General features: G+C 39.8%; 1 protein-coding gene and 1 long non-coding RNA gene across 4 annotated transcripts in view; one reads left to right on the top strand and one right to left on the bottom strand.

The window, feature by feature from the left end:
* ntrk2a (neurotrophic tyrosine kinase, receptor, type 2a) overlaps positions 1-27035 on the bottom strand; it is a 111840-nt gene that overhangs the window by 64462 nt on the left and 20343 nt on the right. For 2 of the 3 annotated variants that reach the window (XM_042218346.1, XM_005916183.3), the window contains exons 10-13: positions 15558-15584; positions 14021-14035; positions 12824-12861; positions 12390-12489 (exon numbers count right to left, since the gene is read on the bottom strand). In XM_042218346.1, coding sequence (XP_042074280.1) covers positions 12390-12489; positions 12824-12861; positions 14021-14035; positions 15558-15584 — 180 coding nt within the window. The remainder of the gene's footprint in view (positions 1-12389; positions 12490-12823; positions 12862-14020; positions 14036-15557; positions 15585-27035) is intronic. The other variant, XM_042218347.1, reaches the window with a different exon arrangement.
* LOC121814109 lies at positions 21430-27022 on the top strand. The gene is made up of 4 exons (XR_006054086.1): positions 21430-21457; positions 22980-22994; positions 24154-24191; positions 24526-27022. It is a non-coding gene; the product is annotated as an uncharacterized LOC121814109 (long non-coding RNA).

The raw sequence follows: 27035 nt of genomic DNA, 5'->3' as shown, positions 1-27035 counted from the left end.
CAACAACTGATCAAAGAACAACACAAATTCAAATATGTCAGTCTGCAGAGGTGAACTCGCAAGAAATGAATGTGGAAAAGACTGCAAAGATGTTCACTTATATAGCGCCGTGAACAAAAAGAAAAAGCTGCAGTCAGGAAAGTGCACAGACACGGTCTACAGGCAACGTTTCACTTTGGAAAAGAGCAGTTTCCATTTTCAGAGCACTTCAAGCAATCGCTGCCCTTAGGATCTGCCGTAGGCATTTTGAATTTTCTTTCTCCAGCTCTCAACATTAAAATCTTCAATCAAACCAAACTGTTCCTTGAAAAACTTCCACAACTAAAAGTTCATAATAAACAAAAACAACCAAGATGGGTGGCTTCTGTTCTAGCCATCCATCAATGCTTTATGTCAAGGGGTCACATGGGGCTAAAGCCATTTCCTGCAGAAGGGTTCGCTTAGCGTTGTTAATATAGTTTGTATTTTTTGTTTAAAAGGTATAAAAATATCAACTTTCACTAAAATAAATTTTACATTGAAGAGGATTAAAACCATTTATTGCAAACTGTTTTATTGTTAAAGCTTCAGCAATCGGGGCTATAAGTTATGATGCTTTTTTAAAGAGGAGATCTGGGGCCACACTGACGTCCCTGAGCACATAAACAACAGACGTGAGCAGACTGACAATCGCACAGACAAAAGTTAAAACCCAAATTTAAATAAACAGCCGGTTCCTTTGAGAATATGTCACAGTCATCTTTCTCCAACAAACTTATTTGTGCAGTGTTGTTTCTGTGCTCACTGAACTGCACAGACTCGACCCTCTTTAACTGAAATAAACACGACAAAGTTAAACGTCAGTTTCTCTGAATAAGAACCTGCTGTAAAACAATTTAAAGCATTTTTTATTACATCTGCATGTTTTTCAAGGCTCATTTTGCACAAAGTTTGTCAGGTGGAAAATAATTGTGTGCAATTTTGCATGGCAGTTCAAGTATCTATAATTTCAGAATAGCAGAGCTTTAGGCCATTTAGCACAAATAACCCGCTGACTTGCAAACAAGTTTTAAAGTTGCTAAGAAAAGTCCAGCTTCACTCTGGAAGGCAGCACAAAAACTCTTAACCAGCTGACCTTCACATGAGCCCTTCTTATTTATGAATACATTGACATAGAGTCTAAAGGCTCAGGCTAGAAAGATTTTACTCCTTTTGTTTTGGAAAATATCTGTTCCATATGTCCCTATGCCATGTGAAAAAAAAAACCCTAACCATTCAGAAATGCAGTACTGTGTATTGTGCAGACAATCACTGCATAGCGATATTTAATGGATGGAAAATTTGATAAGAGTTAGCTGCAACACAGTTAACAGATCTGACCAGATTGAATCCAATCCCACAGTAATAAAAATTAACACCACAGGATTTAGGTTTGTTTTTAAATGGTTGGGAAATTTAATGCTGTCTGGAAAAAAGAAAATATCCAGTGAGCAACAGTTCTCTGAGTGAAAAGTCCTTGTTTAGATAAAAGAATGATTGGACTGCTTAGAGCTGATATGACGGCAATAATAACTCAAATAACTACTCATTACGCTGTATGCAGAAGAGCATGTTAGAACACACATGCATCAAACCTTAAAGTAGACGGGCTGCAGCAGCAGAAGACCACACCAGGTGCCACGCCCCTCAACTAACAACACTAGAAAATAGAAGTTTGGAAAAATGTTGTCTGGTCTCAAGTGTCAGTTTCCGTTGTGACATGCAGTTGTTAGAGTCAGAATTTGATGTAAACAACATGACAGCATTGCTCCACCCTGCCTGTCAGTGGTGGTGTAATGATGCGGGGATTGTACTAGTTGAGCATCACTGAAACATCGCGGCCTGAGTATTGTTGCTGACCATGTCCATCCCTTTTTAACCCAGTGTTCCATCTTCTGATGAGTGCTTCCCACAGGATAACACACCGTGTTACAAAGCTCAAATAATCTTTAACTGGTTTCTCGAACATGACAGTGAGTTCACTGAACTCAAACGGCCACCACGGTGTCCAGATCCCAATCCAATAGACCACTTTTGAGATTTGCTGGAGCAGAAGCTTCGCATCATCGATGTGCAGCTGTGTGGTGCATCCATGTCAATAAAATTCCCAGAGAATGTTTCCAGCACCTTGTTGGAAATATGCCATGAAGAATTACAGCAGTTCAAAAAAAAATGACTCAGTCAAATAAGTTAGTCACAAATTATGCCTAAAATGTAAAATTAAGCATTACTATTTAAATTATTGTTATTCCAAACTAATTCATACAAGGTTTTTTTTAATACAAGAATAAGAAAATTCTTTCTTAGAGATGCAAATCGTACCCACAGGTCTAAGCACAGTCATGACTCGAGGAGTGGTGTCACTTTGGCCCAGATTTAATTTGTTCAAAGCATCACTGCTAAAAATTGTGTTTGCTTCTTTAATGGCTAAACGTATCCCACACAACCCTGCTATCCACTAGCTTACTGCTAATATACAAATAAAATACAAATATGCTTACATGGTAAATGTGACATTACCACAAGAACATTTTAGCATGCACTGTTGTGCTTTTGTTGTGCCTTTGCCACAAGCATGGCTATAGATTATTTGCTTTGTTCATAGAAAATGACCCTCTGATCTGGCACCCGATTCCTGTATTTGGTTTTTAACAATCTCTTGGTGCTGACGCCTTTCAGTCAGTGCTGCAAAGGTATTGAAGGTTACTCTGCCGTACACTGACTGTTTTCAGAGTCTTGACTTTGTAGTTCAGCTCATTCAGATTTCGTTTTGGTTTCTTAAAACGCTGAACAACTGAAGGCAGTACTGCTTTTCTACAGGAAGTTAAGGGAAAGGAGGAGGAGGCAGTGGTGGGTACCTTGAGCATGCTCAGTAATGACTTGGGCCTAGAATGAAGCCCTGCTGACCTTGAGGGTGTCGTATCGATCGATTGACAGTGAGGCGCTGTGTGCGCATGTGAGAGAAAGAGGGAGAGGGAAAGAAAGACGGAGGCGTGCAACTCCACCAAACAAGGAGAAAATTGAAACCTGCACTAACGATGAATCATTGATAAGTGGACAAGAGAAGACTTTTCTTTTCATCTCTTTCTTTCTGCCAATTTTTCCTATTTCTCTTTGTCCCGCTCTGGGCTAGATTTTAATGTCTCTCCCTCTTTCTCACCTCCTTGCTGACTCTCTGTTTTTCTCAGTCTGACGTGTCAAATGTCAGTTTTAACATTCACTCTCTCTCTCTGCTTCTCCACCTGTCTCACACTTTCCACATGTCATATTTACTTTAAAAAAAAAAAACTTTTAATCAATCATTTTCCTCCCCAGTCTTGACATTTCTGCCTCGCTCTTACCACATAACAGTCGTTTGTGTTGTACTTTTCTTCCTACATGCCCACTTACACGTAACTAGGTTCGTTCCTCTTTCAGAGCTCTGCGTTTAGTTTTGGGTGGTTGTTATGTGTAATTTGGTGAAAACTGTTAGGCTTTCAATTGGCCTATTTAAGCCAGTGTGTTCCTGTTCTACCTCTAATTTTCAGGGTCTGAATCTTGTGGTAAAGTAGGACTCATCCACAATACAGCTCTAAATTTTATTCCAAGAGATGCAGCCTTGGTATTGTGGAACCAGACACAGACGAGGTGGCAGACCACACAATTAGTCTCCAAAAACCTTGTTTGCTTTCTCTCTGGGGCTGTATCGATCAGGCAGGTTTAGTCTTATTTGGGAACAGGTTAGATCCTAAATGGTACTGACAAGTACCATGGAAACTCAAATGGTGGGAGAAATTCCACAGTTTAGTGTCTCTGTCTTAAATCCAAAGAGCTAACTGATCGTATAACTCTTAACAGGCTAATCAGTTGTGTTGTCTCTGATCTTACTGACTCTGTGGACATGCTTTCATCCATAAACAATGTCACTGTTACTCTGAATAGCATACCCTTAATGTTGTTATTGTTTAATTTAAAGTTATGGAGGTAAGATTAAATGGGACACACAGTAATTTCCACGTAGACTCTTTTTTGGTGGGGATTTCTTTTACGCTTCACGTTTACGAAGAGATTAAACTGGACTAAACTCAACATATTTTCTACCTTAATAATTTAAACAATAAGCAAAATATGCTTTTACTCGTACTGTGTCTTTAGAGGGGTTTTTAAAAAGTATTTATACTCATATACTAATTGATAATAAAAATTATAATTGCTCATTTCTATGCTCATTTGTAACAGAATGAGTACAAAACTACCGTCTTCGCCTCTTCCGATGACACATAGCTTCATACAGCATTGCTGCAGACAGAGAGGCACACTCACCTTGCTAGCAGCTGAAGTAGCTGACCTTCACAACACTGAAAAAACTCTAAGACAATATTCCAGGTCAGTAAATCTTCCATTTCAACAACATTTAACTGTTGAACAGCTATCAGAAATATTAGCATGGCTGGCATACATGCTAACACCAACAGTTGCCCGACAGCTAGCAGCTATGGCTAGTAATAAAACAATAACATTATTGTGGGAGCTATGCAGCAAATGTCAGTAACATTAAGAAACTGTTCATTTAAAAAAGTAAAACAATTATTTGTATCTGAAAAGCATTTTGTCTCTCTTCATGTGCCAGACTGAAGCAAGGAAAAGTCCGCAACTAGACAGAAACAGTGACAGGCTACTTTAACGGCTCTATTTATTGAGCAAGAAAAATGTGATGCCAAGTAGTGATGTGCCATACCAATGATTTCCCTTCCGATCCAATGGCAAGAAAAATTTGAAGATACTGATCCGATACCGATACTTTGCACAAAAACGTAATGTTTTATTGTATTTCAAATTATAGCTTTATAATGATTACAGGACATCAGACTACTTGTTCTTATTGTTTAATAATGCAGAATTATCACCTACAAATAAAAAAGCCTTAAGTTGTGGGCTATGTGAACACGTAATTTAACATGTCATTTAATATTTAACGTGCCTGGACATTTCAACAAAAACATTTGACAGTAACACTTTCCCTTATTCAAAGGTTTTTGTTTAGGAACAACAGCATATTTACAGTTTTCCCTTCAAGTCTGCTCCGTTTTTTGCTCACAACCTCTCCTGCCTTTGAAAAGACGATTCCCAGGTATCTCACCGCAAGTCTGCTTAGGGATGGGAAGGTTTGTTCATGCTCTTGCCACCAAACCAGTGGATCCTTATCTCGGGGAATGAGTTTTTCCTCTGAGTACTGGCGTAATTCAATGGGTGCATCACTGGAAGCTGACCGGTGATGTTGGCCATGTCAAAATCTGTCCATATCCCTCCTTTTGTTGCAGCTGGACCTCCGGGTGCAGGACTCTGTCTAGACTCTGAAGTAGAAGGCCCTGAGGCAGAGCTAACAGTAGGTGTTGAGCTTACAGTTAGAGTGGGAGCAGACTGTCCTGTCTGATACACTTCCTGTATTTCAGTGTGGAGACGTTTTTTTAATATGTCAACATTGTCTTTGTCTCGGAAACCAAGGTGTTTAAACCTAACATCCAGAAATGTACTTGCCACTAGACAGTGAATGCTCTCAATACCACTGAATCTGTGCTGACATTGCTGTGCCAGCTGTGTGGCAAGGGAGCTGCCCTGACGTTCACAGGCTGCTACAGCCCTGTGAATGGGTGACACAAGTGGAATCACTTTGGAGACTGAAACGTGTTTTTCAGATAAAACTTCCTGTGTTGCTTCTTCAAATAGCCGAAGTGCATCAACTGTTTGCTTAATGAGGGATAATTCTCCCACATTTAAGCACAATGCATTCTTCCCTAAAAGGCAGAGGGCTGTGGTCACAGCTTCATTTTGCTAACAGAGCCTCTCCACCATGTGAAAGACAGAGTTCCAGCAGGTATCTACTGACTGAATTAGCTTGTGTTCTGCCACTTTCAACTGTTGCTGAATATCCCTGAGCTTCTCTGTAGCGTTTGTGCTGTGGTGAAACAATCACACTGCATTTTTCTAGGACCTGCACCACTTCCGGGACAGATTTTACACTGTCCTTTACAACTAAATTAAGTGTGTGTGCAAAACAGGGATGATGCCAGCTTTGTGCACTGCAGCAACCATATTTGCACCATTATCTGTCACAACTGCAACCACCTTCTCAGTTATGCACCATTCTTCTGTGATGCGCTTAAGCGCTGAGCTGATATCATCTGCTGCCCATGGAAAGAGTGGGTTTCTAGGACAAATTCTCTCATTTGACAGTTTTCAATGAAATGACATGTTACAGTCAAATATGCCTCTGTGGACAGTGAGGTCCACATATCAGTGGTAAGTACAACACTAGAAGCATTTTGCAAAGATGCTCTTACTTTGCCTTTGCATTCATCAAACAAATTTACAAGATGAGTCTCTGTCAGTGTTTTTGTTCCTGGGAGTTCATATTTTGAGTCAAGAGCTCTCACAAATCCCTGGAAACTTTGGTCCTCCACTATGGACAGAGGCTGGGGGTACTTCACAATCATCTCTACAAGGCATCTTGTGAGTGTTGCTGCTCTTGGGCAATCATCTACAAATAAAATAAAATACACAGGGCATGCACACTCAAAACAATGGCTGAGCATAAATGGAGTCATGTGTGGACGTATTTTACCTCCACAAACAGCCAAGACGTGGTTTGCAATACATGTGGCAAGAGTGATGTGTTTTGGCAACACCACTACCCTCGTCAAACACCTCAGAGTAAATCATATCACAGAATATGATGAGTTTATCTTGAGGCGAAGAGAAGACAGGTGCTGCTAGGGCGAGACAGAGGTCTCTCGCGGAGTCCTTTAGTGCTGCAGGCAGGCAAGGTGTTCAAATAGCGCACAACCTCAAGTTTGTTTTTTTTTCTATATGATTATTCTGCATTATTGAGCAATAAGAACAAGTAGTCTGATGTACTGAAATCATTATGAAGCTATATCCTTATATTATTACTACAATTACATAATGAAAGTATATATTGTATTATGAAAGACAATGAAACATTAAGTTTTTGTACAGAGTATTGTTATCGGATCAGTATCGTCGATACTACCCTGAATTTTACTTGGTATCGGATCGGAAAGGAAATCAGTGGTATCGCACATCACTACCGAAGGCTACTCGTCATACCAATACCAACTAGATTTTTAAATCTTAATATAAAATGAGTAACAGTAGGGTGGACATTAGGTAAGGCTGCACTTTTTGCAGCGATCTCGTATAGAAAACTATTCTGTGTGTATAAAACAGAACAGGTCTGCGGCTCTGAACCATAGTAAAGGGACCTCTGGCTAATACCTTAGGTTATGTGTCGGGCTCGTAGCTGAGAACTAGCTTAACTGTCTGGGTCAACTTTGCTAGCGAGAGACAGAAGCTGTGTCCCAGCCTGCATCCTTTGGAGGCACTCTGGTGGAGTTACTTTGTGTGTGTGTGTGTTTTTATAAGTAGTTTTAAACCTTGTGATCCACAAAACAGCATAACAGTAAAAGAAGAACTGACTGCGTTACAGTCAGTGCGGGAGCAGCGGCTTCGCTCATGCGCGATTCATTTGCAGTTTGGACGCGTAGGTGTGAACATCTCCTGCCCTGATAGCAGCTGGGGGAGGACTATCCTCCGCCTGTGAGCGCTTTGGCACGGGTGAGGTGCCCACGGCAGCATCGCTGCTTGTTGAGAGTACGAGCGATACGCGTTTTCACATCAAAAAATCGTCATAAATAAGTCTCCAATAATACCAGAAAAAGTCGCCAGATTTGTCGCTAAATTGGCAACACTGGCTCAATAGCTAGCCAGGGGGTTCAATGGTCACTCGAGCCGGTGAGAACAGCGAACCCCCGGCTTCATCGTTTTCAGACCCACGCGGTCTTTCGCTACTCAGGCTAAACATGATATATAAGTCACTCGGATACCTTAAAAATGTAATTGTTTGGCTTTTTTCAGTGTTTTATTTGTTTGTTAGTAAATTGGTTTGGCTGAGATTAAAGTTATTAGATTAGATTAGATTAAATGAAACTTTATTAATCCCTTGGGAGGATTCCTCCAGGGTCTTCATACAACTGAATAAACGTCAAACAGAAAACTGATTGAACAGAAATGTGAGATGGTCGAGAATTTACGCCAGCGTCCTGTTATATTTTAGATAGCAAGGAGCAGACGGCAGAGTTTCACCCCACCGAGAGCTCGTGACGTAATTCTGACCGTCAAATGTAACAGTCGCTCACTTCTGGCCTACCTGGCTTTCGGAGGCCATGAAGGCCGGGTCTTCAGGTGGATGCAGCCTCTGAATTTGGACACCCCCGCTGTTTCCGGCCGGGCAATAATAATGGTGACATTTAACTTATTTTATCTGATAAATAAACATTGTAATATTCAAGTTTTTTGTATATATATATATATACTCCAAGTATGCTCCTATTGCGTGTTTTGTTTGGGTTTCCAACGACACGGAATTACCAAAAATAGAGAGGGTATAGCCTAACATATGAAACAGGAAAAGACCGCCGTGTAATCCATTCATTTCAACAAAGTAACTGTATTCTGATTACCACCTTTTTAAATGGTAACTGTAACAGAATACAGTTACTCATATTTTGTACTTTAAATACATAACTCCGGTACATGTATTCCATTACTCCCCAAGACTGTTCATGAGACCTAGCCTATGTACCCAGCATTTTCCTCCTCTGTACCTGGATAGTGCCTGCCTGCAACACTAAAGGACTCTGCGAGAGACGTCTGTCTCGCCCAGCAGCGCCTGTCCCACTCCTCTCCTCCTCTTTGGTTCGCCTCAACATAAACTCATCATATTCTGTGATATGATTTACTCTGAGGTGTTTGACGAGGTTAGTGGTCTTGCCACATGTATCGCAAACTGCGTCTTGGCTGTTTGTGGAGGTAAAATACGTCCACATATGACTCGGTTTACGCTCAGCCATTATTGTGAATGTGCACGCCAAAGGGCTGCGACACATTTATACAGCCGTATTTCACATATGACTATGAAAGGCGGAAGAGGAAGTAGTTCCAATTTAGACGATCTCAATGATATAGTTTCTTTCCACTGTGTTCCTGTTAATGATAAACTACAAATTTATCCCAAATTACTAAAATATCGATATTTTAATATGAGAATCTATTCTAGAACATAAATAACTGGTATTGGAGGAATGGATACATTTCAATATCAATCCGCACACCACTAGTGTAAACAGAGGTACAGCGCTACCACACAACCTTAAAAAGTTGTCTTTTGTATGATTTGTTACTTACCAAAGTCATTTTAAAAAAATGTTTCTGTAATGGTAATGCAAAAAAAAAAAAATCTGTTAAAAAATAATTATTTTGTTATCCATGAGTTTTCAGATTTACGATTTTGCAAAAAAGCAGAAAAATAGAAAAGCTTTTTTTTTTATTAAGATGCTAAATTATAGTTATTTACTTGCATTCTTGAACAGAAAAATTTGTTTTAGTGACTGAATGTTATGTGTGATTAATTTCTGACTTCTCTGATTAGTCCATTGTGCCGGTTCAAGTTTTGATTAAAAAATGTGAATTTGAAAAAATGTGAAAAAATAATAATGATAATAATATTTTAGTTTTAGACAAGCTTTAGTCTCATTTCTAAAATAGTTCAGTTTCTTGTTTTTACGGGTAATTTATATATTTGTTAAGCACTGTATACACTCAAACACACACATGGCTGTTATGTTGTTTGTATCATAAGATATTATCTTTATTTTTGTCACCTTTTCCTCATATAATAATGAAAATCCTAACACATATCAATTATTTTCCAGCCTATCGCTTTCAAGTTTCAAATCCTGGTAATGTGCCAACCCTAATCATTAGGCTTCTGCTATGCATGTTTCTGCACTCAGGACGTAGTCTGCATTTTTTCCATATGTCAGCATCAGCAGTGACCAATAAAAATCATAAAGCCTTAAATGCAGCCTGTTTTTTAATAAAACATTATGAGGACAAAGCTAAGTCTGATGCTTTCAGATTATGACATATAGCTTTCATACAGCAGCAGGCTCCACATGAGTGTCTAAAGCTAAAACAAGAAAATTACCATTGGATAATAAATTATCCCCAACATGAAGACGGGCTCGATCAGATTACAACAGTAAACACTGCAACATGTCACCGCTGCTGATGCATGCACACATGTGAACCTACTGCAGACTTAAATATTACCTGCTCCTTTGTGCCAACACGAGAAAACAAACTACTATACACACTAAATGAAATCATCCTTCTAGTGTCAAGAAGCAGCGAAGAGATCATGCAAGGAAACCAGTACCAAACGTTGTCCATGTGTTATTGATGAGAGAGGAGCAGAATAATGCAGTCGGCATAAATAATGTAAACCAGCCACAGCTTTTTACTCAGCTATCAAAAAGAGGCGGTCAGCAAATCATCCTCAGCTCAGTGAGGCGAGTGACGATTTTTCACTGCACACCTGCTCAATATGGTACAAGGCCTGACACGCACTCTTTACACTTTCTGATCACAAGTTCGCCATCATCATGTGGGGGTGATTTAGTTATTTTGCAATGACAAAATAGTTTTTGTTTTAGATTAGGACTGGTGAGGAGCTGCCATCAGCAGTTGTGTTTCTCTTGTTGAGATTAATTTCAGTGGGCTCAGTGCTGCTGTGGATTACTCGCAGCTGTTGAACCCCCTGTCTAGATCTGTTGTTCATACTGATGCAGGCCTCTCCAAATTTCTCTCTCCATAAACTTACTGCAGCGTAAACTTGCTGCCGGGCACATGCATCTGTATTTCTACATGTGTGGGGAATGTGAACAGAAAGAGGGAGGTGGAAGGGTTGAAAGGAAGGAAGATGAAGAGTCAAGGGAAGCAATCAGAGGGCAAAACTGTAATGTGACCTAACCTCCTGCACAGGATGCAAAAATGCTTAGATGTTCACACACACACAAATATATACTGTATATATGATACTAAGACATCTAAGAAATCACATACACACAAACACAATGTGTATCCTTTTGCTCCTTCTGTCCCACATCCTTCCTTCTCCGGGGACCCATAAATCAATCACTGTCAAAATACTGCACTTCTACAGTGTAACTGAGAGTCACACACATAAAGGCGCACACACTTGGCAACGCACATCGAGTAACTCTGTGACTACATTTGCATTCACTTTTTGGTTCGCTAATTTGAATGTGAAATATAAACCTACGCTGCATCAAACGGTGATGGCTCAAGCGGTGCCAAGAAACGTTTTATTCCTAAAAACAAAAATCTTTAAAAAGCAAAAAACGACTTCCTCAAGGCGAGGAGTTCATGGACCGTCTGCGCTGAATGCAAATTTGGCGTATTTATTTTCTCAACCAAACTGAATGAAAGACTGAAAGGGCTCATTTCAAAATTAAAGATTAATGTGTTCACCTATCGTTCTATAGCTACACACGGAATATGTGAGCACTAAAATGAAGCATGACCATTTTTGTATGTACGATGTGAAAAATGGAAGGACCGTGGTTCAGTGATTATTGTTAGTTTACAAGAAGGAGGACAAAATCTGAGCCAAGCATAAAAATGAGAAAAGACAAATCTGCTGTAGTAAGTCAGAATAGTAAATACCAGATGAGGGAAACAGATTAGTGACACTTGTAGCCAATGCAGAAGCAGTTGTTTCAAACATACTTAAGAGGAAAACTATGTGGCATAAAAGATAGACGGCGTGTGTGCAAGCATGTGTGTGTGGAGGCTTCAACAGTGGCTACAGTACCAAAGCAATTTCACATCAACATGACAAAGACTACAGTTCATTTTAGTCCACATGCATGTTATGCACCAGCAGAACTGAGAACCAGAGAAACTTAATCACAACAGCAGCCGCTTCCATCCGAACCGGGTGAATTCGTGGATACATGAGGGCCTGCATATTAAATTAGGATCATGATCAAAGACTTTCAGGTTCTGATTGCTTTAATTTTCCATCATCCTACCTTTAACTTAGATTTCTGTATATTTTGCCTCCTCAAAAGTGGAACCACAAATCAAGGCTTTAGTGGTCAGTGACGAACACTGTTTGGCCCATATGCTTTTGATGTTGGCATATTAATATTCGATACATCCACATATTATAAGGTTACAAGGAATCTGGAGTCTTACTCAGCTGTGACAGAGCAAAAGGTTGGGTAAACTGAAGAAATGTAAACCAAAGAACAACAACATATACTGTTGTTGTTCTTTGGTTAATTCATACAGTGAAATATCTTTGACCACATAACATAGTTTCTCTCCCTCTAATTAATAACAGGCTTTAATGTTTTCACGTATCCATGAAGCCATCCACGTCAAACTAAAATCACCGGTTCATTCTCCCACAGACCACAACTCAAGATTAGAGCAAGAAGTCTTACCTTTGATGCCAAACTTGGAGTTTCCTCCAAACTTGAGAATAATCAACATTACAAGGAAACCAGTGAAGGCTACAGCAGCGATGCCCACCACCACGTACACCTGTACAATGAGAAATCGGGGTTATAAATCTCCCAAGAGGTGAGCAAACACACTGACAGCTACACAAAGCCAAATGCCAAACCCACCACAACAAAAGGTATAGGCCACAGGCTGTGTTTATATCACTGCTCAAGAAAGGCAGATTTTCTTAAGGACTGCTTTATCTTCAATGTGTTGGGTTTATTCAATTACGCATTACATAAAAATAGAGCCAGCTCAGGTGTTTCTAGACAGGAAACACAAATAAATGAAAGAGAAACAGGCACAAACCATAAATAACTTGCAGTGGCAAACAGCAAAACCGTAGAGCTGCAGGAAAATAGAAGTGACTTACAGCGACTCTGTCCTCGCGTTGATTCGGAGGAGGGGTGTCTATTGATGCAAGAGAGAGAGAGAAATCAGAGAGGAAGAGAAACTCAAGATGTGATTTAAGGACAAGTAAAGGAGTGTTTTTTACTCACTGTCAAACAAAGATATGGTTTCAACTGACACAATAAGATTTACTGTTCATCTGAAGCATAAAATTGTTTATCTATTTCTAACAAAATAAGCTAAAATATTACATTTTGTTCTTTTTTCGGCTTCTCACTTTAGAGGTTGCTACACCAGATGATCTGTCTCCATCTCATCCTAGCCCTTACCATCCTCTTCTGTCACACCAACCCTCCACATGTGCTTCTTCATTACATGAGGTCTTCCTCCTTCCTGGGGGCTCCATCTTCAACATCTTTTGTCCAATATATCCTCTATACATCCTCTACACATGTCTAAACCATTTATTCTCATGTCTATTCTGGTCACTCCCCATGAAAATCTTAACATCTTTAACTTTGGCACCTCTAGGTCGGCCTTCTGTCTTTTTTGTCAGTGCCAGAGTCTCCAATCCGTACATCACAGAAGGTCTCACTAACATCTTGTGAAACTTCCCATTCACTCTTTCTGCTATCCTTCTGTCAGGAATCATCCCTGACATTATTCTCCACCGACTGGAGGGTTGATGGTTGACCTCAGGTATGTAAACTCATCTATGCTTTTCAAAAAGCACACCAAGAGTATCATTATACAGAAGTATCCCACCATGTGGAAGCTGTTCCAACAGGAGGTCAGATTTTCATAAGGTTAGCTTAAGAGAACTTCACAGCCTCATCATCCAAGGTGGTTTACACCGGTCATATTGATCTGACCTCTTCCTCAAAGCCTTTTTTTTTTGTTGAAATAGAGAAAATTACCTTAACATTACAAACAATTAAGCTCAAATCACTTGTCCAAGTAACCAAAGCATCTGGCGTTTTACTTAATTACTGACTTTAGACAAACTCAACAACTTGTAGACGTAAAGTTAGCCTAATCAACATGCTACCTGAGCGTATATCACAAACTGGTGGGTGCTTTTTTTTTTGTTTTTGCAGTTTTTTTCTGTCTTTCAAATCTAGTGGCAGATGTGCAAAAATACAAAACAAAACTACCGTAAATAATTCATTGTCTGTGTTACTTGTGGATAAGAGTGAGCAACTAAAAGATATGGCTGTACCTGTGGTTTGATCTGCTGGTTGGAGGGCGTATTGGAGAAAGACACAGACAGAAACAAATTAGTTCTCAAACATATTTCAACTGTAAGACAAGCACTCTGTTTTCTGAGCTTGTTTCAAAAACATAGTCATTACACAAACACGACGTGCAAACAGCACGTGCTAAACATGCACACGTTCTAGCTGCAGGGTCGTACGCGTGCGTAACCTCTCAACATCTTAAGAAAAACAAAAGAGTTCGTGAGAGTAAGATTGCTGAAATGTAATTTGTGTTTGTTGACGACACCAGTTGTAAAAGTGAGCCTGAACTTTCCGGCACTTTCAGTTAATGAGTAATTAAATCAGGTTGGCAGTTTAATACACAATATTTTTAAGTCATTTCAGTCTTTATGGGCTGCAGAGACAGTTAAGTCACTACAGTTCAGATGCAAAGCTGTGCTTATTAAGATGCTTCATCTAGCTAGTGCTACAGAAGTGCAGTGAGCGTAATCGGAGTAACTTTTTTGAAGTGGAGAGTACTTGAAAATTCAGCATTTCAAACAGCTCAATATGTATGACACGAAAACAGTTTCTTTGCAGTTTGACACATAATTTGTCTGCTAGCTGAGGGCAGAGTGACTGTGTTTCCCAGGGAAGAAAAAATACTAATGCATGATCATTTTACTCTGTGAGATGGAGAACAGAGGGAAGACTTGAGAAAAATGCTCTAATAAAGGTAGAAATTTCAAGCTTACACGTAATGTTCTAGTTCAGTTTACAGCTTGGTAATCAGATTGGATCGCTATATAACAAGTTTCTAAAGTTGTCTGGATGTTTCACATCATAAAATGTTTTTGAAAGTAAATTAACCGGTAATTGATATTAATTCATGTTATCCAAAGTCTATACACGTGCAGTCTGTATTGTGGGTCAGTGATGAACTATGTTGGAGTTGTAAAGTGCAGACTGTGGTGTCCTGGCTCAATGCTCGATGGGTCCTCGTATCTCCAGAAACATTATAAAAGAGAGATAAGCCCTTTAATTCTGAATTGAAATTTAAAAGATGTTTAGATAGTGGTCGAATTAGAACTGCATGCAAAGTTTGAACAGATCTGTATCAGATTTTACTAAATATTTTGTACGTGCCTGTAAGTTTTTATCCTGTTGATGTTTGAAATGAAAGATAATTTAGATAATGCTTCAAAATAACAGTAAATCTATGCGCGGCTGCTAAGTAGACAGTGTCACTGATTTTAATTTAAGCTTATTTAAGCTTTTCGTGTTCATTAGTAACAGTTGCCAAATTGCAGCTTTCTACTGGCTGGGGGTTGGAAAGCAGCCATAGTGGCAAATATAATGTGGGCCTACATATTGTACAATATAGTTGTTCCCTCACTGCCCTAATACACTTGAACCTTGAGTACCCCCACCTGCCAAATCCCACTTTAACCCCTGCACGATGCTGATGTTAAACATCTAAAAACAGTGCCTGTAAACAGAAACTAGATGTGCCTCTTTTAAGAATTTTGCACTTAAAAAAGACAAAACATACTCACTTACCATAATAGTAAGGCTCCGGATCTGTTGCTGCAAAAAAAAAAAGAGCATTTACATTGATGACATTTGTTTCACAAAGCCAACTTTGTGCATCAACACAAACTATTTCACTGTATGTAGCTATACCTGTACATATATAGTCTAGTATAACATAAAAGCATCAGCAAGATTTTTTTTCTTTCAGCAGCTCCACCTTTGCTATCAATAAAGGCAGATTTAAAACAGAACACTGCCAGTTTGCCATTCCTTTATCTGATTTCATGCCAGCAACTACCCCTCATTATAAATCGATGAGCATAACCCAGATGGCAAAATATACACAGTCTGCAGCAATATTTAAAGTGTGAAACAGAGTCATGATGAATCAGGATGGTGAGTGAGAAGTATATGAAAGAGTCTATTTGTGGTAATAATTAAATGCATTTCCTATATACTAAACAGAAATATTTGATTGTAATTGTACAAAGATAGGAAAGAATTAAAAAGTATCTGTAACGGCAAAAATAGCTGTAAAAGGGGCGATTTCTTAGGTTTTGCCTTGAGATTAAAGGGCTATAAAATGATCAAATTAAAAATATTCAGTACGGGCTAAACAGACTAGAAAGTTTGGACGCTGCTTCAAATACAGTACTTAAAAATGCCAAAATGCAGTATTTGGTGGGATTGTCGTAAAGGAAAAAATCCCATTTATGGTGCAAAGGGACAAAAAAGTTTTGCACCCAACTAGTCCTGCACCATTTGTCACAGAATTATAGTTCAAAGACCAAAATAAGCAGCTCATTTATCCACTCTTCTCGTTGATTTTCTTCCAAACTATTACAATTAATGCACAAAAAACACATTTATCTCAGTGGGTGGAATGTGTCGTACTAGAGTACAGGGTGGGCCATTTATATGGATACACCGTAATAAAATGGGAATGGTTGGTGATATCAAAGTCCTGTTTGTGGCACATTAGCATATGTGAGGGGGCAAACTCCTCAAGATGGGTGGTGACCATGGTGGCCATTTAGAAGTCGGCCATCTTGGATACAACTTTTGTTTTTTCAATAGGAAGAGGGCCATGTGACACATCAAACTTATTGGTAATGTCACAAGAAAAACAATGGTGTGCTTGGTTTCAACGTAACTTTATTCTTTCATGAGTTATTTACAAGTTTCTGACCACTTATAAAATGTGTTCAATGTGCTGCCCATTGTGTTGGATTGTCAATGCAACCCTCTTCTCCCACTCTTCACACACTGATAGCAACACCGCAGGAGAAATGCCAGCACAGGCATCCAGTATCCGTAGTTTCAGGTGCTGCACATCTCGTATCTTCACACCATAGACAATTGCCTTCAGATGACCCCAAAGATAAAAGTCTAAGGGGGTCAGATCGGGAGACCTTGGGGGCCATTCAACTGGCCCACGACGACCAATCCACTTTCCAGGAAACTGTTCATCTAGGAATGCTCGGACCTGGCACCCATAATGTGGTGGTGCACCATCTTGCTGGAAAAACTCAGGGAACGTGCCAGCTTCAGTGCATAAAGAGGGAAACACATCATCATGTAGCAATTTCAAATATCCAGTGGCCTTGAGGTTTCCATTGATGAAGAATGGACCCACTATCGTTGTACCCCATATACCACACCAAACCATCACTTTTGTTGTTCCAACAGTCTTGGAGGGATCCATCCAATGTGGGTTAGTGTCAGACCAATAGCGGTGGTTTTGTGTCAATGGAAAATTGTACTTAGTAGTCAGTATAATCTTTTAATGATATAAGTTTGCATATGGTAGAATACTGCATGTAATCATTTGTGTTTAGAAGTATATAGTTGGTGGCATATTGAAAGAATGTCTCATCCTAGGAGGTCTGTAACATTCCAGGGTGTTCTGGCGTTCACCCCCACATCCTAGGAGTATGGGAGAGGTCGTACCTTGTCTTATTGTTTTACGGTAGGATTAACGTAGCTATATCTGTTTTAGTCTAAGTGCCTTTTGTTTAGATGAACTGCTGGACTTCCAGACCAGCAGGTTTAGGGAAGTCTTTATGGGGTCACACTCTGACACACACACACACACACACACACACAGACACACACACACACACAACACACACACACACAAACACACACACCACACACACACACACACACACACACACACGTTTACACCTCCACATTTCAATGTATGGAACAAAGCTCACTGAAGTATAAATAAAAGACCAGGGCAGTCCTCAGTGCTTAGTCTCTGAGGCTCACTCTTGGTGTGTGAGCTCAGGAGGCTGCCCTTGCTAGCAAGAAAATCTGTGTGTTTCTCCTCTCTGATTCTCTGCTGAAGAAGTGTTTTAGAATATATCTCTTAACATTTTGTTTGTTAACTTCACCATTCACATAAAAGTTTGCCTCATCACTGAACAAAATCTTCTGCGTGAACTGAGGGTCCTGTTCCAATTTTTGTTTTGCCCATTCTGCAAATTCTGTGCGCCGATCTGGGTCATCCTCGTTGAGATGCTGCAGTAGCTGGAGTTTGTAAGGGTGCCATTTGTGAGTAGCTAATATCCAGTGACATGCGGCGAGTGCTACGCTGTGGGCTCTTGCTGAATGAAGCTAGGACAGCCACTGATGTTTCTTCATTAGTGACAGTTTTCTTGCTTCCACATTTTGGCAAATAAAACACTGAACCAGTTTCACGAAACTTAGCAAGCAGTTTGCTAACTGTAGCATGGGAGATGGGTGGTCTCGTAGGGTGTCTTGCATTGAAATCTGCTGCATTTGCTTGGTTCCTGCGTTCACCAGATATCAACACAATTTCGATCCGCTCCTCACGTGTTAACCTCTTCGACATGTCAATGGCTGTGAACAAAGAGAAACTTGTAAATAACTCATTCAAGATGGGTGGTGACCATGGTGGCCATTTAGAAGTCGGCCATCTTGGATACAACTTTTGTTTTTTCAATAGGAAGAGGGCCATGTGACACATCAAACTTATTGGTAATGTCACAAGAAAAACAATGGTGTGCTTGGTTTCAACGTAACTTTATTCTTTCATGAGTTATTTACAAGTTTCTCTTTGTTCACAGCCATTGACATGTCGAAGAGGTTAACACGTGAGGAGCGGATCGAAATTGTGTTGATATCTGGTGAACGCAGTAACCGGGTCATTGCAGCAGATTTCAATGCAAGACACCCTACGAGACCACCCATCTCCCATGCTACAGTTAGCAAACTGCTTGCTAAGTTTCGTGAAACTGGTTCAGTGTTGGATTTGCCAAAATGTGGACGCAAGAAAACTGTCACTAATGAAGAAACATCAGTGGCTGTCCTAGCTTCATTCAGCAAGAGCCCACAGCGTAGCACTCGCCGCATGTCACTGGATATTAGCTACTCACAAATGGCACCCTTACAAACTCCAGCTACTGCAGCATCTCAACGAGGATGACCCAGATCGGCGCACAGAATTTGCAGAATGGGCAAAACAAAAATTGGAACAGGACCCTCAGTTCACGCAGAAGATTTTGTTCAGTGATGAGGCAAACTTTTATGTGAATGGTGAAGTTAACAACAAATGTAAAGATTGTATTCTAAAACACTTCTTCAGCAGAGAATCAGAGAGGAGAAACACACAATTTCTTGCTAGCAAGGGCAGCCTCCTGAGCTCACACAAGAGTGAGGCTCAGAGACTAAGCACTGAGGACTGCCCTGGTCTTTATTTATACTTCAGTGAGCTTTGTTCCATACATTGAAATGTGGAGGTGTAAACGTGTGTGTGTGTGTGTGTGTGTGTGTGTGGTGTGTGTGTTTGTGTGTGTGTGTGTTGTGTGTGTGTGTGTGTCTGTGTGTGTGTGTGTGTGTGTGTGTGTCAGAGTGTGACCCCATAAAGACTTCCCTAAACCTGCTGGTCTGGAAGTCCAGCAGTTCATCTAAACAAAAGGCACTTAGACTAAAACAGATATAGCTACGTTAATCCTACCGTAAAACAATAAGACAAGGTACGACCTCTCCCATACTCCTAGGATGTGGGGGTGAACGCCAGAACACCCTGGAATGTTACAGACCTCCTAGGATGAGACATTCTTTCAATATGCCACCAACTATATACTTCTAAACACAAATGATTACATGCAGTATTCTACCATATGCAAACTTATATCATTAAAAGATTATACTGACTACTAAGTACAATTTTCCATTGACACAAAACCACCGCTATTGGTCTGACACTAACCCACATTGGATGGATCCCTCCAAGACTGTTGGAACAACAAAAGTGATGGTTTGGTGTGGTATATGGGGTACAACGATAGTGGGTCCATTCTTCATCAATGGAAACCTCAAGGCCACTGGATATTTGAAATTGCTACATGATGATGTGTTTCCCTCTTTATGCACTGAAGCTGGCACGTTCCCTGAGTTTTTCCAGCAAGATGGTGCACCACCACATTATGGGTGCCAGGTCCGAGCATTCCTAGATGAACAGTTTCCTGGAAAGTGGATTGGTCGTCGTGGGCCAGTTGAATGGCCCCCAAGGTCTCCCGATCTGACCCCCTTAGACTTTTATCTTTGGGGTCATCTGAAGGCAATTGTCTATGGTGTGAAGATACGAGATGTGCAGCACCTGAAACTACGGATACTGGATGCCTGTGCTGGCATTTCTCCTGCGGTGTTGCTATCAGTGTGTGAAGAGTGGGAGAAGAGGGTTGCATTGACAATCCAACACAATGGGCAGCACATTGAACACATTTTATAAGTGGTCAGAAACTTGTAAATAACTCATGAAAGAATAAAGTTACGTTGAAACCAAGCACACCATTGTTTTTCTTGTGACATTACCAATAAGTTTGATGTGTCACATGGCCCTCTTCCTATTGAAAAAACAAAAGTTGTATCCAAGATGGCCGACTTCTAAATGGCCACCATGGTCACCACCCATCTTGAGGAGTTTGCCCCCTCACATATGCTAATGTGCCACAAACAGGACTTTGATATCACCAACCATTCCCATTTTATTACGGTGTATCCATATAAATGGCCCACCCTGTACTCTAGTACGACACATTCCACCCACTGAGATAAATGTGTTTTTTGTGCATTAATTGTAATAGTTTGGAAGAAAATCAACGAGAAGAGTGGATAAATGAGCTGCTTATTTTGGTCTTTGAACTATAATTCTGTGACAAATGGTGCAGGACTAGTTGGGTGCAAAACTTTTTTGTCCCTTTGCACCATAAATGGGATTTTTTCCTTTACGACAATCCCACCAAATACTGCATTTTGGCATTTTTAAGTACTGTATTTGAAGCAGCGTCCAAACTTTCTAGTCTGTTTAGCCCGTACTGAATATTTTTAATTTGATCATTTTATAGCCCTTTAATCTCAAGGCAAAACCTAAGAAATCGCCCCTTTTACAGCTATTTTTGCCGTTACAGATACTTTTTAATTCTTTCCTATCTTTGTACAATTACAATCAAATATTTCTGTTTAGTATATAGGAAATGCATTTAATTATTACCACAAATAGACTCTTTCATATACTTCTCACTCACCATCCTGATTCATCATGACTCTGTTTCACACTTTAAATATTGCTGCAGACTGTGTATATTTTGCCATCTGGGTTATGCTCATCGATTTATAATGAGGGGTAGTTGCTGGCATGAAATCAGATAAAGGAATGGCAAACTGGCAGTGTTCTGTTTTAAATCTGCCTTTATTGATAGCAAAGGTGGAGCTGCTGAAAGAAAAAAAATCTTGCTGATGCTTTTATGTTATACTAGACTATATATGTACAGGTATAGCTACATACAGTGAAATAGTTTGTGTTGATGCACAAAGTTGGCTTTGTGAAACAAATGTCATCAATTTAAATGCTATTTTTTTTTTTGCAGCAACAGATCCGGAGCCTTACTATTATGGTAAGTGAGTATGTTTTGTCTTTTTTAAGTGCAAAATTCTTAAAAGAGGCACATCTAGTTTCTGTTTACAGGCACTGTTTTTAGATGTTTAACATCAGCATCGTGCAGGGGTTAAAGTGGGATTTGGCAGGTGGGGGTACTCAAGGTTCAAGTGTATTAGGGCAGTGAGGGAACAACTATATTGTACAATATGTAGGCCCACATTATATTTGCCACTATGGCTGCTTTCCAACCCCCAGCCAGTAGAAAGCTGCAATTTGGCAACTGTTACTAATGAACACGAAAAGCTTAAATAAGCTTAAATTAAAATCAGTGACACTGTCTACTTAGCAGCCGCGCATAGATTTACTGTTATTTTGAAGCATTATCTAAATTATCTTTCATTTCAAACATCAACAGGATAAAAACTTACAGGCACGTACAAAATATTTAGTAAAATCTGATACAGATCTGTTCAAACTTTGCATGCAGTTCTAATTCGACCACTATCTAAATATCTTTTAAATTTCAATTCAGAATTAAAGGGCTTATCTCTCTTTTATAATGTTTCTGGAGATACGAGGACCCATCGAGCATTGAGCCAGGACACCACAGTCTGCACTTTACAACTCCAACATAGTTCATCACTGACCCACAATACAGACTGCACGTGTATAGACTTTGGATAACATGAATTAATATCAATTACCGGTTAATTTACTTTCAAAAACATTTTATGATGTGAAACATCCAGACAACTTTAGAAACTTGTTATATAGCGATCCAATCTGATTACCAAGCTGTAAACTGAACTAGAACATTACGTGTAAGCTTGAAATTTCTACCTTTATTAGAGCATTTTTCTCAAGTCTTCCCTCTGTTCTCCATCTCACAGAGTAAAATGATCATGCATTAGTATTTTTTCTTCCCTGGGAAACACAGTCACTCTGCCCTCAGCTAGCAGACAAATTATGTGTCAAACTGCAAAGAAACTGTTTTCGTGTCATACATATTGAGCTGTTTGAAATGCTGAATTTTCAAGTACTCTCCACTTCAAAAAAGTTACTCCGATTACGCTCACTGCACTTCTGTAGCACTAGCTAGATGAAGCATCTTAATAAGCACAGCTTTGCATCTGAACTGTAGTGACTTAACTGTCTCTGCAGCCCATAAAGACTGAAATGACTTAAAAATATTGTGTATTAAACTGCCAACCTGATTTAATTACTCATTAACTGAAAGTGCCGGAAAGTTCAGGCTCACTTTTACAACTGGTGTCGTCAACAAACACAAATTACATTTCAGCAATCTTACTCTCACGAACTCTTTTGTTTTTCTTAAGATGTTGAGAGGTTACGTACGCGTACGACCCTGCAGCTAGAACGTGTGCATGTTTAGCACGTGCTGTTTGCACGTCGTGTTTGTGTAATGACTATGTTTTTGAAACAAGCTCAGAAAACAGAGTGCTTGTCTTACAGTTGAAATATGTTTGAGAACTAATTTGTTTCTGTCTGTGTCTTTCTCCAATACGCCCTCCAACCAGCAGATCAAACCACAGGTACAGCCATATCTTTTAGTTGCTCACTCTTATCCACAAGTAACACAGACAATGAATTATTTACGGTAGTTTTGTTTTGTATTTTTGCACATCTGCCACTAGATTTGAAAGACAGAAAAAAACTGCAAAAACAAAAAAAAAAGCACCCACCAGTTTGTGATATACGCTCAGGTAGCATGTTGATTAGGCTAACTTTACGTCTACAAGTTGTTGAGTTTGTCTAAAGTCAGTAATTAAGTAAAACGCCAGATGCTTTGGTTACTTGGACAAGTGATTTGAGCTTAATTGTTTGTAATGTTAAGGTAATTTTCTCTATTTCAACAAAAAAAAAAGGCTTTGAGGAAGAGGTCAGATCAATATGACCGGTGTAAACCACCTTGGATGATGAGGCTGTTAAGTTCTCTTAAGCTAACCTTATGAAAATCTGACCTCCTGTTGGAACAGCTTCCACATGGTGGGATACTTCTGTATAATGATACTCTTGGTGTGCTTTTTGAAAAGCATAGATGAGTTTACATACCTGAGGTCAACCATCAACCCTCCAGTCGGTGGAGAATAATGTCAGGGATGATTCCTGACAGAAGGATAGCAGAAAGAGTGAATGGGAAGTTTCACAAGATGTTAGTGAGACCTTCTGTGATGTACGGATTGGAGACTCTGGCACTGACAAAAAAGACAGAAGGCCGACCTAGAGGTGCCAAAGTTAAAGATGTTAAGATTTTCATGGGGAGTGACCAGAATAGACATGAGAATAAATGGTTTAGACATGTGTAGAGGATGTATAGAGGATATATTGGACAAAAGATGTTGAAGATGGAGCCCCCAGGAAGGAGGAAGACCTCATGTAATGAAGAAGCACATGTGGAGGGTTGGTGTGACAGAAGAGGATGGTAAGGGCTAGGATGAGATGGAGGCAGATCATCTGGTGTAGCAACCTCTAAAGTGAGAAGCCGAAAAAAGAACAAAATGTAATATTTTAGCTTATTTTGTTAGAAATAGATAAACAATTTTATGCTTCAGATGAACAGTAAATCTTATTGTGTCAGTTGAAACCATATCTTTGTTTGACAGTGAGTAAAAAACACTCCTTTACTTGTCCTTAAATCACATCTTGAGTTTCTCTTCCTCTCTGATTTCTCTCTCTCTCTTGCATCAATAGACACCCCTCCTCCGAATCAACGCGAGGACAGAGTCGCTGTAAGTCACTTCTATTTTCCTGCAGCTCTACGGTTTTGCTGTTTGCCACTGCAAGTTATTTATGGTTTGTGCCTGTTTCTCTTTCATTTATTTGTGTTTCCTGTCTAGAAACACCTGAGCTGGCTCTATTTTTATGTAATGCGTAATTGAATAAACCCAACACATTGAAGATAAAGCAGTCCTTAAGAAAATCTGCCTTTCTTGAGCAGTGATATAAACACAGCCTGTGGCCTATACCTTTTGTTGTGGTGGGTTTGGCATTTGGCTTTGTGTAGCTGTCAGTGTGTTTGCTCACCTCTTGGGAGATTTATAACCCCGATTTCTCATTGTACAGGTGTACGTGGTGGTGGGCATCGCTGCTGTAGCCTTCACTGGTTTCCTTGTAATGTTGATTATTCTCAAGTTTGGAGGAAACTCCAAGTTTGGCATCAAAGGTAAGACTTCTTGCTCTAATCTTGAGTTGTGGTCTGTGGGAGAATGAACCGGTGATTTTAGTTTGACGTGGATGGCTTCATGGATACGTGAAAACATTAAAGCCTGTTATTAATTAGAGGGAGAGAAACTATGTTATGTGGTCAAAGATATTTCACTGTATGAATTAACCAAAGAACAACAACAGTATATGTTGTTGTTCTTTGGTTTACATTTCTTCAGTTTACCCAACCTTTTGCTCTGTCACAGCTGAGTAAGACTCCAGATTCCTTGTAACCTTATAATATGTGGATGTATCGAATATTAATATGCCAACATCAAAAGCATATGGGCCAAACAGTGTTCGTCACTGACCACTAAAGCCTTGATTTGTGGTTCCACTTTTGAGGAGGCAAAATATACAGAAATCTAAGTTAAAGGTAGGATGATGGAAAATTAAAGCAATCAGAACCTGAAAGTCTTTGATCATGATCCTAATTTAATATGCAGGCCCTCATGTATCCACGAATTCACCCGGTTCGGATGGAAGCGGCTGCTGTTGTGATTAAGTTTCTCTGGTTCTCAGTTCTGCTGGTACATAACATGCATGTGGACTAAAATGAACTGTAGTCTTTGTCATGTTGATGTGAAATTGCTTTGGTACTGTAGCCACTGTTGAAGCCTCCACACACACATGCTTGCACACACGCCGTCTATCTTTTATGCCACATAGTTTTCCTCTTAAGTATGTTTGAAACAACTGCTTCTGCATTGGCTACAAGTGTCACTAATCTGTTTCCCTCATCTGGTATTTACTATTCTGACTTACTACAGCAGATTTGTCTTTTCTCATTTTTATGCTTGGCTCAGATTTTGTCCTCCTTCTTGTAAACTAACAATAATCACTGAACCACGGTCCTTCCATTTTTCACATCGTACATACAAAAATGGTCATGCTTCATTTTAGTGCTCACATATTCCGTGTGTAGCTATAGAACGATAGGTGAACACATTAATCTTTAATTTTGAAATGAGCCCTTTCAGTCTTTCATTCAGTTTGGTTGAGAAAATAAATACGCCAAATTTGCATTCAGCGCAGACGGTCCATGAACTCCTCGTCTTGAGGAAGTCGTTTTTTGCTTTTTAAAGATTTTTGTTTTTAGGAATAAAACGTTTCTTGGCACCGCTTGAGCCATCACCGTTTGATGCAGCGTAGGTTTATATTTCACATTCAAATTAGCGAACCAAAAAGTGAATGCAAATGTAGTCACAGAGTTACTCGATGTGCGTTGCCAAGTGTGTGCGCCTTTATGTGTGTGACTCTCAGTTACACTGTAGAAGTGCAGTATTTTGACAGTGATTGATTTATGGGTCCCCGGAGAAGGAAGGATGTGGGACAGAAGGAGCAAAAGGATACACATTGTGTTTGTGTGTATGTGATTTCTTAGATGTCTTAGTATCATATATACAGTATATATTTGTGTGTGTGTGAACATCTAAGCATTTTTGCATCCTGTGCAGGAGGTTAGGTCACATTACAGTTTTGCCCTCTGATTGCTTCCCTTGACTCTTCATCTTCCTTCCTTTCAACCCTTCCACCTCCCTCTTTCTGTTCACATTCCCCACACATGTAGAAATACAGATGCATGTGCCCGGCAGCAAGTTTACGCTGCAGTAAGTTTATGGAGAGAGAAATTTGGAGAGGCCTGCATCAGTATGAACAACAGATCTAGACAGGGGGTTCAACAGCTGCGAGTAATCCACAGCAGCACTGAGCCCACTGAAATTAATCTCAACAAGAGAAACACAACTGCTGATGGCAGCTCCTCACCAGTCCTAATCTAAAACAAAAACTATTTTGTCATTGCAAAATAACTAAATCACCCCCACATGATGATGGCGAACTTGTGATCAGAAAGTGTAAAGAGTGCGTGTCAGGCCTTGTACCATATTGAGCAGGTGTGCAGTGAAAAATCGTCACTCGCCTCACTGAGCTGAGGATGATTTGCTGACCGCCTCTTTTTGATAGCTGAGTAAAAAGCTGTGGCTGGTTTACATTATTTATGCCGACTGCATTATTCTGCTCCTCTCTCATCAATAACACATGGACAACGTTTGGTACTGGTTTCCTTGCATGATCTCTTCGCTGCTTCTTGACACTAGAAGGATGATTTCATTTAGTGTGTATAGTAGTTTGTTTTCTCGTGTTGGCACAAAGGAGCAGGTAATATTTAAGTCTGCAGTAGGTTCACATGTGTGCATGCATCAGCAGCGGTGACATGTTGCAGTGTTTACTGTTGTAATCTGATCGAGCCCGTCTTCATGTTGGGGATAATTTATTATCCAATGGTAATTTTCTTGTTTTAGCTTTAGACACTCATGTGGAGCCTGCTGCTGTATGAAAGCTATATGTCATAATCTGAAAGCATCTTT

This window comes from Haplochromis burtoni, unplaced genomic scaffold (assembly GCF_018398535.1).
Source record: "Haplochromis burtoni strain Fernald_Lab_line unplaced genomic scaffold, NCSU_Asbu1 Contig_18, whole genome shotgun sequence".
Lineage (NCBI taxonomy): Eukaryota > Metazoa > Chordata > Actinopteri > Cichliformes > Cichlidae > Haplochromis > Haplochromis burtoni.
The sequence above is the reverse complement of the archived record's forward strand: the minus strand, read 5'-3'. Positions and strand labels throughout refer to the sequence as shown.